Source organism: Colobus angolensis, unplaced genomic scaffold (genome assembly GCF_000951035.1).
Source record: "Colobus angolensis palliatus isolate OR3802 unplaced genomic scaffold, Cang.pa_1.0 Scaffold89, whole genome shotgun sequence".
Classification (NCBI taxonomy): domain Eukaryota; kingdom Metazoa; phylum Chordata; class Mammalia; order Primates; family Cercopithecidae; genus Colobus; species Colobus angolensis.
The window spans coordinates 379,490-395,386 of record NW_012122820.1 but is presented as its reverse complement, the minus strand read 5'-3'; the positions used below and the strand labels follow the sequence as shown (position 1 = coordinate 395,386).

General features: G+C 58.0%; 1 protein-coding gene across 1 annotated transcript in view; it reads right to left on the bottom strand.

The window, feature by feature from the left end:
* Positions 1–223: 223 nt before the first annotated feature.
* Positions 224–15,897, bottom strand: part of MMEL1 (membrane metallo-endopeptidase-like 1) — a 51,593-nt gene continuing 35,919 nt past the window's right edge. The window contains exons 8-23 of the mRNA XM_011930980.1: positions 15,510–15,696; positions 14,093–14,227; positions 13,831–13,920; positions 8,037–8,173; positions 7,598–7,691; positions 5,950–6,078; positions 5,380–5,478; positions 4,679–4,762; positions 4,193–4,296; positions 3,808–3,866; positions 3,078–3,197; positions 2,121–2,254; positions 1,943–2,008; positions 1,528–1,623; positions 1,152–1,228; positions 224–677 (exon numbers count right to left, since the gene is read on the bottom strand). Of these exons, the coding sequence (XP_011786370.1) occupies positions 578–677; positions 1,152–1,228; positions 1,528–1,623; positions 1,943–2,008; positions 2,121–2,254; positions 3,078–3,197; positions 3,808–3,866; positions 4,193–4,296; positions 4,679–4,762; positions 5,380–5,478; positions 5,950–6,078; positions 7,598–7,691; positions 8,037–8,173; positions 13,831–13,920; positions 14,093–14,227; positions 15,510–15,696 (1,711 nt within the window). The 3' untranslated portion in view covers positions 224–577. The remainder of the gene's footprint in view (positions 678–1,151; positions 1,229–1,527; positions 1,624–1,942; positions 2,009–2,120; positions 2,255–3,077; positions 3,198–3,807; positions 3,867–4,192; positions 4,297–4,678; positions 4,763–5,379; positions 5,479–5,949; positions 6,079–7,597; positions 7,692–8,036; positions 8,174–13,830; positions 13,921–14,092; positions 14,228–15,509; positions 15,697–15,897) is intronic.

Sequence of the window (15,897 nt, the reverse complement as noted above, 5' to 3'; positions counted from 1 at the left end):
GGGCTCCCCACATCTGAATGTGTGGTCCCTGGGGTGGGCACTTGGGGGCATCCTGGTCACTGCTGGCCCTGGCATCGGACCCTAGAAGACTTGACTGGAACTGGCTCCCTCCCCATCAGCTCCCAGCTGTCATTCTCCCCCCATCCCCGGGCAGCTGTTTTGCCCAAGTCCACTGCCACCTGTCTGCCCACCCTGGTCCCTCCCAGACAAGCAAGGCCTCTGATTTCTTTGAAGCATTTACTTAGCTCAAGTCTGAAGCTGTGGATATTGGAAGACAATGCACCTTGGAGGGTGGGCAGGACACAGTTGATCATCTCTATGGGGCTGTGACGGGGGCGCTGAGCCCCACGGGTGTCCGTAGAGGGGACTCTGGGCCAGGTACTGCACTGAACACTCCTCATCCCTGGATGTCGGGCAGGTGGCTGCACCCTAGGCCAGATGCAGAGGCCTGGCAGGCAGGCTTGGCATGGTCAGCCGGGGCGGGACACATGCTGGGTTGCCGCTGGCCGCACCTTCTCCGCACAGATGCCTCAGAGCTGCGGATGGGCCTGGGCCACGCAGCGCGGCGGGGCCTTGGCTACCACACGCGGCATCGCTCCTTGGGGTGCATGGGGGTGCCCTGGGCACAGTGGAACGTGTCTGCAAAGGCGGCCAGGTTCTGCAGTGACCCCAGTACCCTGTGGGTGGGCGGGTGTGACAGCAGGAGCATTGCCATCTTGGACAAACACGGCCATTTTAAGTTCCCCGTGATTAAAAACCAGCCCAAAACATCAGCCTGATGGCTCATGTCAGTAGGACCAGAAACATTTCAACTGTGAGATAAACCCCCATCTGACCAGAAACATGCCAATCCCGAGAATAACCTCCCCTCCAACCAGAGATATTCCAACTCTGCAATAAAACTTTCCTTCACACAGAAACATTCCCAGCCTGCCTTAGGCTCCCCCTTCCTAAACTCTTAAATACCCTTAGTCTGTAAGAGAATGTTCCTGACTGAAATCGGCCAGAAGCCCCTCTCAGGTTGATTCTCAAAATAATCCTGTCTTTGCTGAGCCACTTTTTGTGCTTTCTTCTTTAAGTCTGACAGGCCACTGGGGTGGGGGTGAGGGGGTTGTGGGTGGCAAAGGGGTTGTGGGTGTGGGAGCACTTGCCTGTACTTCAGGGGACTGTGGACATCTGTCTTGATAGATTGGATGGCGAACTCGGGCCGGTAGGACCCGCACCACACCTGTGGGCATGTGGGGGGTGTGGCTACAGGTGATGGGAATGGGGTGGCCAGGAGGGGTGGGGGAGGGTCTCCACTATCCCCAGGCTGCCCCTTCTAGGGTGGGGCGAGGGGAGCCAGCAGGTGCTCCCCTCCTCCCATCAGCATTGGAATCCTCTCCAGCTCCCACCCCCTGTCCCTCATGCTTTTCCCCCAAGGGGCCTTCCACGCTGGGTTCTGGTCCCTGGAGGCACCCCAGGGCAGGCCCTCCAGAGATGAGTGGGGAAGCATGGGGATGGTGGGAACAGGACTGTGGCTGCCACCTGGGCATAGCTGATGAAGAAGAGTTGCTCATGGGTGAGATCCAGGCCGGGCAGCTGCTGGTCCTTGCCACCCTCTGCCATCCACTTGAGGTAGGCCTGCAGGCACCGGATGGGAGCTGGGCTCAGTCCTGCCAGCCTGGACTCCAGAACCCTCAGATCTCAGGGCAGAGCAGAGATCTGGCTCTAGGACCCACCCCTGTGGGGGTCCTGCTGCTGCGGCGACTTTGTGCAAGGGCCCCTCACACACTCCATGGATGAGTGCTCACCACCTCAGTCACTCAGAGACCCCTGAACTGGGCTCTAGGGGGGATCCCTGGCCAGGCAGCTCATCCTGAATGAGCCCCTGATGCCCCCTCCCCTGCCATGCTAACACCCCCTCCCCTGCCAGACCCCACCTTGCCCTGCCAGGCCCCACCTTGTAGGCTTGTCGCACCCCTCCGTTGTCGGCAATGTTTTCCCCAAGGGTGTTGAATCCGTTCACCTGCGCACAGGAGACAGGACTGGGGCAGCCCCCGCCCTGACTCCCCTCTCCCTCAGGGCCGGGGCTGGGGATCCAGTCCCCCTGCAGCCTCGGTGCTGGTGGCAGTGCTCACGTTCTGTTTGTCCGCCAGGTCCCAGGAGTAGTTGTTGTACTGGTAGATCATGCACTCCGACTGCTCCCGGAAGTGCTGGGTGGAGAAATTACTCCACCAATCCATCATGTTGCCATTCTTGTCAAAGTTCCGGCCTGGGCAGGGGCAGAGGAGGGCTGCCCACATGCCCCTGGCTGCACTGTGCTCAGCCCCACGGCAACCACTGTGCCTGGCCCCTCCTGCAGCCAGCACCAGTACGGAGAGCCCATGGTCTGAGCAGGCACGGGCTCCAAAGAGCAGCAGCTGTCTGCGGCTACACAGCCCCCAGAGAGGGAGGGCGTCAGTGGTCTCCCATGCCACCCCCTGAGGCTAGGGCCTAGCGCCTGGTCCTGTGGTCTCGGAGGCATCATGGTTTAAGGGCTCCTCTTGTGATGCCCAAACTGTAAACCCCAGGTGAGGGGATTACGTGGTCCCTGGGGACACAGGGCTGCCCACGGAATGTCCCGATGGCCGAGCCACAGGGGAAAACCAGCCGGGGCCCCTGTCCCAGGCAGGGCAGTCCCCACCAAGGGGCGGAGGTCAGCATGGCCATGGCGGGGGTGGCACACTCCCCTGGTGGAGGATGCCGGCCGCCTGGAGAGGCTCCCCAGGCTGGGATCTGGGCTTCACTGCTGTGCTGGGCAGTGTCGTCATCCCCTATGTCACAGGCCGTGGGAGGGAAGTGCCCAGTGCCAGCTGGAGTCAGGGTCATGGGCTGGAGTCCCTGGGTCCCCTCCACCATGCTGGGAGTCAGTGCCCTCAGACAGGGCCCCAGCCTGGCATTCAAGGCCTGCTCTGCCCCCACAGCTCCCTGAGGACCTGGCCTCGGTGTCCCCATTAAAACCACGAAGGGGTTAAATGGAGCGCCCCCAGGCCCCTTCCCGGCTGCTTCTCTGCGGAGAGGGGAGGGCATGTGTGGTTGGAGGGGTGGCCCCTCACCATTGTCGTCAAAGCCGTGCGTGATCTCGTGCCCGATCACCATCCCAATGCCTCCGAAGTTCAAGGCCTGTGGCTGCTCCTTGCTGAAGAAGGGGGGCTGGAGGATCCCGGCAGGGAACACTGTCCCCAAGGTGGGACAAAGAACAAACTGTGAGTGGATGCATCTCCTGTGTGCCAGGCTCAGGGGTGGCGCCGCCAGGGGTTCTCCTGTGTGCCAGGCTCAGGGATGGTGCCGTCAGGTGTTCTCCTGTGTGCCAGGCTCAGTGATGGCACCGCCAGGGGTTCTCCTGTGTGCCAGGCTCAGGGATGGCGCCGCCAGGGGTTCTCCTGTGTGCCAGGCTCAGGGATGGTGCCTCCAGGGGTTCTCACACTTGATCCCACAGACAGGGAGGCAGAGGTCAGGACCCCCTCAATTTACAGATGAGGACAGGGAGGTTCAGAGGCTGGGCGGGCTCGTGCCTGGCAGACCCAGGACCTCAGTCCGGCCTCCTCCCACCATCCTGTTCTGTCCGCAGGAAAGGCTCCATGCCGCCTGCCAAGTCCCTCCCTGAGCCCCTGATGGGCATGGGAGCGAATGTTCCCCATGGGGGCAGCAAGGGGTGATGTAGGAGAGCGTTCCGAGAACAGGCTGGGGTGCCCCCAGGAGGAAGGGATGGGCAGGGGGCTGCAAGCCGCCCCTTCAACTCTGGCGCCAAAAGTCTTGGGTGGGCGGGGAGGGGGAGGAACTTACCAATCTGGTTTCGGTTTGGGGAGTAGAATGCATTGACCACCGCCGCCCCCATGATCCAGCTGTGATAGACAAGCCGGTCTCTGGGAGCCGCCTCTCTGGGGACCCTCCCTCTGGGCTCTCTCTGCCTCGGTGGACCAGAGCCCACCCTGGCCACAGCAGAGGAGGGGTGAGGCCTATCCCAAGATCTGGTTCCTTCCTGGGGTCCCTGAGGAGGAGGCGACTTGGGCCCCAGAAAGCAGAGGGTGAAGATGGGCCCAGTGACTGTCCCCCCCGAGCTGGCACTGGACCCCAGCCGTGCATCCAGTCTCCCCGCCTGGCAGGTAGCCCTGTATACCTTACTGGCCACTCCGTGGCCCCCCCATGCCGTGCCAGCGATGCCACTCACAGATTTGGGTCCACCTTTTCCCGAAGCTTCCTTAGGCTCCGCTGGGCGCCCACCTTGAGGTTCTGCAGACTGTTCTCAAAGTACAGGTCCTCTGAGAAGTTCAGCTATGGGAGAGGTGCAGTCACTGCCAGATGCTCAGGCTGGGCCCTCAGAGGGGCAAGGGGAGAGGTCCCGGGTGGTTGGGGAAGGACCTCAAGCCTCGCCAGGCATCTGCACGTGGACAGTCGGCTGTGGGTGCAGGTGGGTGGGGCAGCCCTGGCTGTGAGCATTGACGTGACTCTGAGCAAGTCCCTCATCCCTCCAGGCTTCAGTTTCCCCATCTGTACACTGAGGGCAGTGCTGGAGCCACCACCCTGGGGCTCGGTGAGGATAGCTGTGTTAGCATCCAGGACGAGGGCGCAGGGTTTGGCACAGAGGAACCCCCAGGAAATCAGGGCCCATGTCCACGGTGTAGGGGGCGGTTTAGGGCTGGGGTGAGGGGTGTACGTTGGAGTACTCCTCGTCCAGGCGCCTGTCCGTCTCCTCCAGGATGTAGTCAGGGTGGCCGATCTGCTCCCGGATGCTCATGGCCTGAATGGGGAGGAGGGACTGGCCAGTGGGTGCCCCACTGCGTATGGGGTCAGCCCTGGGGCCGGTCAGTGAGTGCCCCACTGTGGGAGGGGTTGGCCCAGGGCATCCTGGCTGTGCTATCCCTGTCCTGTGGGTGAGGGACTGAGGGACTCCGGGACTTGGCCCTCACCTTGCAGTCTCTGGGGGAGGTTTAAGGGGGCCAGAGCATTGAAGGCTCGGCCTACCTGACCTAAAACCCAAAAGCCCGTCACAGGTCTGGCTCTGCCCACCTGACCTTCAGCCCAACGGCCCGCCAGGGGTCCGGGTGGGGGCAGGGGCCCTGGAGGGGTCACTTGGCTGCCCTCTGTCACTTGGGTCCAGAGGGGCTTCTGGTGGGTCTGACCCTCGCTCCGGAGGCCACTGCTACCCCCACTGGCTCCTGGGGGGCACTGTGGATGTCCCAGGCCTGGCTTCCCACCCTTGTCTGCTTTTCCTCAGCTCCGCAGTGGACGAGTGGTCCTGTCTGTGCCTCCTGGGGCTGCCTACTCCCCATGGGGGCTGTCAGGCGGCTTTGTCGGGGCAGTGCTGCCGGTGCCCAGGTCCAGCTGGGGCTGCCCCAGCCTCTGCAAGCCACATACCTTCTCCTGTGCTTTCTTCCTGGACTCCTCGTCCATCCAGCCCAGCTCATCCAGCGTCTCCACAAACACGGTCCGCACCTTGTCAATGAGTTCTCTGACCTGGGAAGCAGGCATGGCCCTCGTGTCCCAGACTCATCTGGAGGGCAGATGACCAACCTTCGAGGGCTTTGGGGAGGTTTGGTCTGAGGCTCACTGGGACAAGGCCCTGGGCTGCCCAGCTGTGGGCCTCTCGGGTGAGGTGTGGGGCTGCTAGGGGGACGAGATGACCACCCAACTTCAGGGTCCTCCCTGCTGGGCTGTGGGTCCTCATGGGCCTGGGGCAACTTGTACCACCTGTGCCTTTCCCAGCTGAACCTGCAGGGCCCAGGAGTGGGGCCCGATGGTCGGCTGGGGTCAGGGGCATGGGGGCGGGCACGGCTTCCCTTGGCCTCCCTCTGTCTGGTGCACTGGGGCAGGTGTGGCTCTCCCAGGGGCCCCTGAGCCTGGGCAGGGTGGGAGTTCCAGGGCAGGGAGGCTCAGCGTCCCTGCGGAAGGCTGGCCCCCGGTGGGCCATGGATGAGGGGTGCCCACCATGCTCTTGCTGTCTCCAGGGAATGCCTCCCTGACGTAGAGGGAGCCCACGGCGTTCTCCATATTGCTGTTGACGTAGCCCACACACTCACGCCAGCGTACCTCCTCCACCATCGTGCCAAAGAGTGCCTGGCGGGGCCACCCGTTCATCCCACCGGCCCCCACGTCAGCCTCACCAGGCCTGGCATGGGGCCCTGGGCTTACGGGGTGAGCAGACCCACCTATCCTCAGACTCAGGGTGCCCCGGGGCCAGCAGGGGGCATGGGGTGGTCTCAGCCTTGCCTCTGGGTGCTGCAGTGGCAGAGGGAGGATGGGCATGCCGTTGTGATTGGGGGGCCTCCCCCGCCTGAGAGCTGGGCCTTTACCCTGGGGAGCTGGGGGTTTCCTCCCCAGTCCCTGTCCTGGCTGTCTGGCTGGACTCTGCTCTCCAGGACTCCGGCCCCAGTCCCAAGGCACTCGGATGGCGCTGACCCCAGAGCAAGGCCTGGGACCACGTGCCTCTCAGCCACCAGCTCCCAGGCCCTGGTTTCCCCATTGTTGAAGCAGCTGTGAGAACACCTGCTCATCTGTCCCCGGGGACACAGGGGCACGAGACTCTAGACCCCAGACTCAGGCAAGCCCAGGGAGCGCCGTGCCCAGTGTCCTGCCCAGTGCCGTGCCCAGCATCCTGCCCAGCACCGTGCCCAGCACCCTGCCACACCTTCTGGGCTGCAGGACTTCCTGCCCCCTAGGAAAGGGAGGCAGCCCTTTCTGCCTCCCCAGAAGCTCCTAGACTCAGTGCCCCACTGACGCTTGGCTCACAGATGTCTCTGAGCCCCCATGGCACCAGGAGGCTTGACTTGCCCCCAGTTTGACTCTGCCTCAGTCTCCCCATTGCAGTGGGGGCCTCTGTCCCTCTTATTACTCCAGCAAAGGCTTTGAGAGTCCCGACTCCCCTCTGCCCTTAGCCCCTATACCCAATCCCTCAGCTGCTGCGGTCAATACCTCCCCTGCGTCTGTCTGTCTGCCACCACCCTGGCCAAACCCGTCACCTCACCTGGGTGACCACATTGGCCTCCATGCTGACCCTGCCCCCTACTCAGCTCACTGTCTCTAGAACAGCCAGAATCCCCCTAGGGCCTCCCTGCGATTCCCTGTCTCCACCTTCACCCCAGCCGGGAGCAGCCACACTGACTACAGAGCAGGAAATCTGACCGAGTCTCTGCTCTTAGCACCCTGGCGGCTTTCAGACAGGGAGTACAACCCAAACCGGCTGCTGCGGCCCTTCTCCTTCCTGTCCCCGGGTCTGGTCCCCTGGCCCCTGCCTGCTCCTGCCTCTGGCCTCTGCACTGGCACTGGCTGTTTCTTCTCCCGGGAAATCACCCTGCCTTCTCTTCAGGCCTTTAAGGTCTCAAATGTCACCTCCCCGGGGCAACGCTCCCTGCCCTGGGACTGCCCTGGTCCCTCCCTGTCTCCGCACCACATCACGCTCTGTGGTTTTGGCAGAGCTGTGTTCTGCCTTGTTGACTGCTCATGGTTGACCAGGGTAGGCGCCTCGCCCTGCCTCGTCCATGGCTGTGACCCTCGGTACTTGCCCACAGCTTATGCTCAGCATCGTGGCCTGAATGAATGAGCGCCAGGCCAGGCTCCGGGTGGGGCAGGGGCTCACCTTGCGGTAGTTCACTCGTGTGTCCTTGAATCTCTGGCTTAGGCTGCCAATGCGATCCAGCACCAGACGCCAGACCAGGTAGTTCTGTATGGTCCTGGGGGCAGAAGGTAGAGGGTGAGGGGGAGAGCAGGTGAGAGGTCTTTGCAAGGGAGGAGATATGGCTTAGGGCCCTTGGCCAGCACGTTCCACCCCAAACAGAGAGTTACGGGTGCTGGAGGAAACCTCCTCCAAGATCCAGCCCATCTGCCCGGGTGCTTGGGACGTGACACATCTTTAATGTAAGGCTCCACTGGCCACTAAAGCTTAACCCGTCATGTCCCACACCCCACAGGGCAGATGCTTCATAGGGTCCCCTCCTGGGAGCAGAAGCTGTGTTGGGGAGGATGGGAGAGCAGGGGCAAAGATGCTGAGGCCTTTGGAGACCCTCCCTGGGCCTCACCTGGCTGAGTAGGTGTCGATGATGTTTTCAAGGTTCTGCAGGTAGGGGATGCCATAGACCACCACTTCCTCATCTGGCAGCAGCTTGATTTTGACAGAGGATAGCACAGTTTGTATGAACAGAGTCCAGTTAAATCCCTGTGGATAGAGGAAGTGGGGAGAAAAGAGGGAGAGAGAGAGAGAGGGAGAAACAGTTCCTGCGAACCTAAGAAACCCAGCCCCCATTGAAGAATGTTCAAGGAATAAGAGAGAACGTGCAGGTAATCAGAATCAGGAAAGGTGGGTGACATTAGTACAAAGCCTACAGCTGTAAAAACCCAAGTGATCATGCAGATATATGTGAAAGCCTAAGTATAAGGCAAGTTCCTAGAAAAACACAACTTAGCGAAAACGACAAAAAACGAAATAGAAAACATGACTAGTCTTCTAGGTTAAATAAATGGAATCTTTAATTTAAAAAATTTCCAAAAAGAAATTTCCAGACCCATCTGGCTTCACCAGTGGATTCTATCTGACATTTAAAGAAAACTGCCAATCTTACTAAAACTTTCCAGAGATGAGAAAATGCTTTTCAACTTGATTTTTGAGGCCAAGAATAACCTTAATACCAAAATAGGATATTATAAGCAGAGCAAATAATAAGCCAGTCTCATTTATGTCATAGATACAAAAGTTCTAAGCAAAATATTAGCAAATAGAACCTAGCCATACTTGTACAAAATGCCATAATACCTCACAGCTGAATTAGATTTATTCAAGGAATACAAGTTTGGCATAACATTTGAAACGCAAATCATTTTAATCCACTACGATAACTGAATAAAGGAGGAAAGTCACATGATCATTTCAATAGGTGCAGAAAAGGCATTTGATAAAATCTGCTATCTATTCATAATAAAAACGCTTGGCAAATAAAAATAGAAGGGGCCGGCCACAGTGGCTCACGCCTGTAATCCCAACACTTTGGAATACTGAGGTGGGTGGATCACTTGAGGCCAGGAGTTCAAGATCAGTCTGGCCGACATGGCGAAACCCTGTGTCTACTAAAAATACAAAAATTAGCTGGGCATGGTGGCACACGCCTGTAGTCCCAGCTACTTGGGAGACTGAGGCAGGAGAATTGCTTGAACCTGGGAGGCAGAGGTTATAGTGAGCTGAGATTGCTTCACTGCACTCCAGCCTGCATGACAGAGCAAGACTCTGTCTTTAAAAAAAAAAAAAAAGAAAGAAAGAAAGAAAAAAAGAAAAATAGAAGGAAAGTTCTATAATCTGATAAAGGAAATGTATGAAGCAGCAGCAACAAAACTCCATAGCAAACATAACTTTTTTTAAAATTTATTTTTGAGACAGACTCTTGCTTTGTTGCCCAGGCTGGAGTGCAGCAGCGTGATCTCAGGTCACTGCAAACTCCGCCCCCTGGGTTCAAGCAATTCTCCTGCCTCAGCCTTCCTAGTAACTGAGATTACAGGCATGTGCTACCACACCTAGCTAGTTTTTCTATTTTTAGTAGAAACAGGGTTTCATCATGTTGGCAGGGCTGGTCACGAGCTCCTGACCTCAGGTGATCCACCTGCCTTGGCCTCCCAAAGTGCTGGGATTACAGGTGTGAGCCACTGTGCCCAGCCAAACATAAAATTTAATGGTAAGAATGTATGTGCTTTTCTTCTAATGTCTACTATCATGACATCAGCATTACGCTCAAAATCCTGGCCAGTTCAGTAAGAGCAAACATGAAATAAAGCCAGTAAGAACTGAAAGAGAATAAATAAAACTGGACCAGGCAGGTGGCGCATGCCTGTAATCCCAGCACTTTGGGAGGCTGGGGTGGGAGGACTGCTTGAGTGCAGGAGTTCAAGACCAGCCTGGCCAACATAGAGAAACCCTGTTTCTGAAAAACAAAAAACAAAACAAAAAATCAGCCAAGGCATGGTGGTGGTGAATTCCTGTGGTCCCAGCTACTCAGGAGGCTTGAGCCCAGGAGATCAAGGCTGCAGTGAGCCATGATTGTGCCACTCCACTCCAGTCTGTGTGACAGAGTGAGACCCTGTCTCAAACAAAAACAAAAACAAAATCAAAAAACCCAAGCTCCCTGTTGTTTTTCACAAATGATATGATTTTGTTTATTCTACAAATAAACAACCAGAATTAATAAGTGCATTAAGACTGCATATTGGCCGGGTGCGGTGGCTCAAACCGGGAGCGGTGGCTCAAGCCTGTAATCCCAGCACTTTGGGAGGCCGAGACGGGTGGATCACAAGGTCAGGAGATCGAGACCATCCTGAGCTACACGGTGAAACCCCGTTTCTACTAAAAAAAAAAATACAAAAAACTAGCTGGGCGAGATGGCGGGCGCCTGTAGTCCCAGCTACTCGGGAGGCTGAGGCAGGAGAATGGCGTAAACCCGGGAGGCGGAGCTTGCAGTGAGCCGAGATCGCGCCACTGCACTCCAGCCTGGGCAACAGAGCTAGACTTTGTCTCCAAAAAAAAAAAAAAAAAAAAAAACACTGCATATTTACAAAGTCAGTATTTCCATATGTCAGCAACAAATAAGATAACTTCAAAATGATTCTATTTATAGTAGAAAACCAAACACCTGGAATATATCTAATAAGAACTTGACATTGAAAGTTTTGAAAGTTATTAAGAAAACCTGAAGCATATACCATGTTCATGGATTGGAAGACTCGGCATTGGAAAGTCTTCCCCAAACTGATACAGAGATTCAAAGCGATCCCTATCAAATTTCTAGCAGGGTTTTCTCTTTGTGTGTGTGTGTGTGTATGCAAATGGCAGGCTCATTTTAAGTTTTATATGAAAATGCAAAGGACTGAGAATTATCAAGGCACTCCTGAAGAACAAAGTTGACATACGTACTCTACTGACTAACAAGACATTATAAAGCTGAAGGAGTGAGAGGGTAGGGGTTATCACTTGGGTAGATAAACAGACCAGTGGGGCAGAAGAGAGTCCAGAAATACACATATGGGCCCCTACAAAGACACACAGGGACACCTGATTTATAACACAGAAAGCACCAAGACCAGGGACTCACAGGGGCTCTTTTTAATAAATGGCACTGATTGACTGGAAATCCATAAGAAAGAAACAATTCCTACATCTCACCGCTCATTAAAAAAGTCAACTCAAAGTAGATTGTAGACCTAAGCAACCTTGAGGGTAGGCAAAGAGTTCTTTAGCAGAACACAAAGAATACTAACCATGAAGAAGAGATCTGCACATGTTTGCTAAGTTAATAAATTGGACCATTTAATAGCCTCCTTCAAAACAAATAAACCCTTATGAGAGTAAAAAAGCAAAGCTGCCCGGTGGGGAGAACATTTGTACACATAAGCTGACCAAGGAGTCACATCTAAAACAGGTAACTCCAAGAAGCAGTAAGAGAAAGATCGCCCGATAGAACAAACGGGCAAGACTCGAACACGTTCCACGAAAGGGAACGGCATTGGCCAGTTGACAGGAGATGGCGTTTAACCTTATCTGCCCTTGGGGAAAGTCACGTTGAACCCAGATGAAACCCCACTACACAGGTGCACAAATGGCTAAGGTGAGGACGGACACCACCCAGCACGGGCGAGTGTGTGGCACCAGCCGCTGTAGGGGAGCGCACATCCCTGGATGACTCTGGGGAAAGACAGTGCCTGTTACTGTTGAACAGATGCATGTTCTTCGACCTAGCAATTCCACTCCCACCCACTTGCCTGCCACAGGCACACACAGGCATGGGCACGTGTGACACAGGCGTCACTCAGAAAAGGCCCAGAGACAGCACAGTGGGACCCGAGTTGTCGCATGTTCTTAGAGTCAGAGGTCACTCAGCAATTGAGAGGCCACGTCAGGGACTGGCCTCCCCCCAGGGAGAAGTCAGGGTCTTTTCCTAGAGTCAGAGGCCACTCAGCAATCAAGAGGCCACGTCAGGGACCAGCTTCCCTCCAGGGAGAAGTCAGGGTCTCTTCCTAGAGTCAGAGGCCACTCAGCAATTGAGAGGCCACGTCAGGGACCGGCCTCCCTCCAGGGAGAAGTCAGGCTCATCTTCTCCAGGGAAGGAGCGGGCATGTGGGGGCTTCTGAGGTGTCGGTGGTCACGTAAGTCTTGATCTGAGGATCTGAGAGGTGGTTGTGTGGACATGCTCACTTTGAGGCGATTCTGAACATCATAAACGCATTGTAAACTAAATGTCCCCAAACCCTGGGCTCCTGGACGCTCCCCTGAACCTGCCGTTGTGATGTCTCCACAGCAACCTCAGGCCGTCTGAGTTCTCTCACTTCCATATTTAGTCCGTTTGCAAACCCTATTGACTCCACCTCCAAAATCAATCCACTATCGGCAGCCCACCTGACAGAGCTGCCATCTCTTACCCGGGCTGTGTGGCAGCCTCTGATTGGCTTCTCTGCCACCTGCCCCGTCCCCTTCACTCACTCTTACTTGTGAACTAGGTCACGTCCTGTCGTACCCCCACCCTTCCTGGGCAGAGTCTGAGACTTTAAAGTGGCCCCAAAGTCAGACACGGTGCGCCTTGCTTTACTTCCTACTCCATCTCTCTCCAGGCCTAGCCGGGAGTCCCTGCCCCAGACCCTTGGGGATTGCTGTGTGAGACACGCTGGCCCCAGACAGCCATGGCCCTTGGTTCTCGGCAAGGCTTTACCTCCTGTCTGCTGTCCTGGCTGAGCTCATCCTCACCAAGTTTGGGTGATCAAATACAGGGTCTTCCTGCTCGGGGATAAATGGGAGGCAAGATGCCCTATCAGCGGGCCGCTTCCATGTCCCGTTTCTGGCTTTCTGATACGTTTTAGAGGTCATTCTGCTTTCCTGTCCCTCTCCCGCACTGGAACCTCGATCGAGACAGGCCTTTGTTTGGGAAGGGGATGAAGCCCAGGGCCAGAATAGAGCCTGGCCTCACTGCGTGTGTTCTGGGCGTGAAGGGCGGCGGCCTATTGGGGAAGATATGTCCCTGCAGGCCAGCCCTGGAGACCAGCACTGATCTAGAGACCACCAGCCTTCCAGGGCACTAGGTGCCCTGGGGCGAGGCTCTCCCCAGAGTCTCTCTATCTTGCGCTTGGCAAGAGCTGTGGCTCCAGACACTCAGGGACATCCTCTGGTTGAGGGGGCAGGGGCTTTGGACCCCCTTCTGCCCTTTGCCTCCCTCGCTAACTTGGGCGCCCTTTGCCAAAGCTGCACACCTGCGCCTCCTTGGGGAGGAGGCCCTTGAGAAGGCCGGCTGCTCCAGCAGGGTGAGAGTCGGCGGAAGGAGTGGGGAACTTGTCCCTTCCCAGGCTGGGCTGCTCCTCTCCAGCCCCCACCTCAAAGCACAGGGCAGTTCCTGGCCTGGGCACTGGGGAGGGGAGCACCTGAGGGTGTGACCAAGGGGAGCTGCTACCCTCAGGGCAGGCAGGACTGGGAGGCAGCACCCTGCTAAGGTTCTGAGCCAGACCTGGGGTCTGAGAGCCCTGGGTGGGTCCCTGCACACCCCACACATCAGCAGCCCCCTGAGGCCTCTGGTTCCTGCTCAGAAGACTGGGGCCATCACAGCACCGCACCGATGGGTGACTCTGTTCCAGGATGGCCTAGTTGGCACTGCTGTCCCAGTGACATTAGAAATCGGGCTGGTGCTGCTCTGCAGCAGGTTTGGGTGATCAGATACAGGGTCTCCCTGCTCGGGGATGGGGAATGTTTTTGAGCTTAAATGCGAGGCAGGGTGCCCTCTCAGAGGGTCACTTCCATGTCCCCCACGAGTCTCCGCCCGGCCAGCACTGGCTTCCTGTGTGGTGTGGCCTCACCTTCAGGTCAAACTGGCTTTGCAGCTCCTCCAGGCCCATCCGGTGGTACAGGGCGATGACGTCGTGCCTCTCCTCCTGGGGCACCGTGGCCTGCGCCGGGGAGAGCGGTCACACAGATGGGTGGCCAGGAAGCCCCCTCAAGCTCCCAGCTCACTCCCTGCCTGCTACTGGCCCACCCCGGACCCCCTCACCTTGGCTAGCCATGCCATCTGGGGCTCCTGGCCCACTCCCTGCCCACTCCCGCCCACCCCGGCCTCCTTACCTTGGCCAGCTGCGTCTCCAGCTCCAGTACCTGTGCCATGTCCTCCTGCACCAGGTGGCTGTCCCTGGGCAGGTTTGTGTCCTCCCGCAGCATCGTGGCCACTGACACCATGAACTGCAGGTAGGCTTCCCGCACCTGGGCCAAAGGACGCCGGGCGGGGCTGGACGACCTTGGCCACCATGGCCCCCAGAGAGCTCTCTGTGGGGGTGGGGTGGGCGTAGGACATGGGGCAGCCCCTGATGCGCGTCCACGCACCTTGACCAGCAGGCTCTCGGGCACACAGAGTGCCAAGTGGGAGCGTCTCAGACGCATGACCTGTGCCCGAGCCTCTGGACGGGGGACATACTCTGCGGGGCTGCTCAGGGCTTAAACTGTGTGGCTGCCTATAAGAGTTGGCACAGGGTGGGTGCCAGGGCTGTGGGTGCTGGGGTGGTGGGTGCTGGTGTTGGGGGTGCCAGGGCTAATTTGGCCCTGCCGGGGCTGTGGGTGCTGGGGCTATGCGTGCCAGAGTGGTGGGTGCCAGGGCTAATTTGGGCCTCCCTACCCAGGTGCTCTCTGGCCTGAGGGTCAGGAGTTGGATCTTGAGGAAGCTTTCTCCTCAGGGAGCTGCCCTCTTCACGCTGGGCAGGGCTTCCCCAGTGCAGGCCAATGCCAGGCTCAGCCCACAGCTGCCTGGTCTGAACACATGGCCATACATGGCGCTTTTGAGACGCTCCAGTCCCTCTTGCTCTGGCCTGGTTCTCTCAGCACCACTGCCCACCTTTGGCCACACGGCCCTTCCTCTGGGTTTCGTCATCCTTCAAAGTCTAGCTCACAGCCCACCTTCACCAGGAGGCCCCCTGGATTGTGTCTGGCCCTCTGGGGCATTCCTGCCTCATGCCTGTTCATCTCTGCCCTGGTGCCTGGATGCCTGTGCCCTCCTCACCTGCTCCCTGTCCTTCCCCACCCTTCCCTGCACCCCGGGCTAGCCCTGGGCCTGCCAGCCTCAAGGTCCTCTTGTCCACAGTGGGGGTCCTCATCGCTCCCCTCTGTTGACAGCCCCTTGAGGTGGAGCAGGCTCGGGGCCTGGCTGCCTGCGCTCAGATCTCCAGGGGCCCTCCCAGCAGTCCCGTGCCGCAGAGCCTGGTTCTGTACTGATGGGACAGGGATGACAGTTCTGCCCCACGGGGTTGCTGCTGAGCTGAGTCTGTCCCCGGGCCTGGCCTGGGTGTTGAGGCAACGTCCCCCCAGGATGGTGGCAAGCAATGGATTGTGTCTGCACCCCCCACCCTCAGTGCCAGGCTCAACCTCCACAGGTGCTCACTAACACCAGCTTTCGGGAAGGAAAGCCAGGTGGGCTACGGGAGGGCCAGGCCACGGGGTAGGGGGCGAGGGGGTGTCGTGGGGTCATCTGGCATTGTGGTGCGGACCTACCCACCTTCCGGTTGCTGCCACCGTTGAAGTAGTACTCTCGGGAGGGCATGCCCAAGGTGGGCTGGTCTATCTGGAAACACAGAAGGTGCGACCCTGGGCAAGCGGCCCGGAGTCCCCACAGCCTGGCTGAGGCAGGCAGCAGCCTCCTCCCCCCAGGACTGTGCCCCGTGGACACATGCTCTGCCCAGGAGCTGGTGGCAGAGCTCGTGCTGGACCTGGGAGCCCAGGCCCTGCCCTGAGTGACGGTGGGGTGCTGGGCTGGACTAGAGAGGGTGGCGGGGTGGGGGGCAGCGGTTCAGGCTGCCCTGGGCCTCGCGGCACCCGCGGCTCCCCCAGAGCGGGGCGTGTATTCGTTTCGTGTGTTTCTCTTTGGCCTCCAGCCCGTGGCCAGC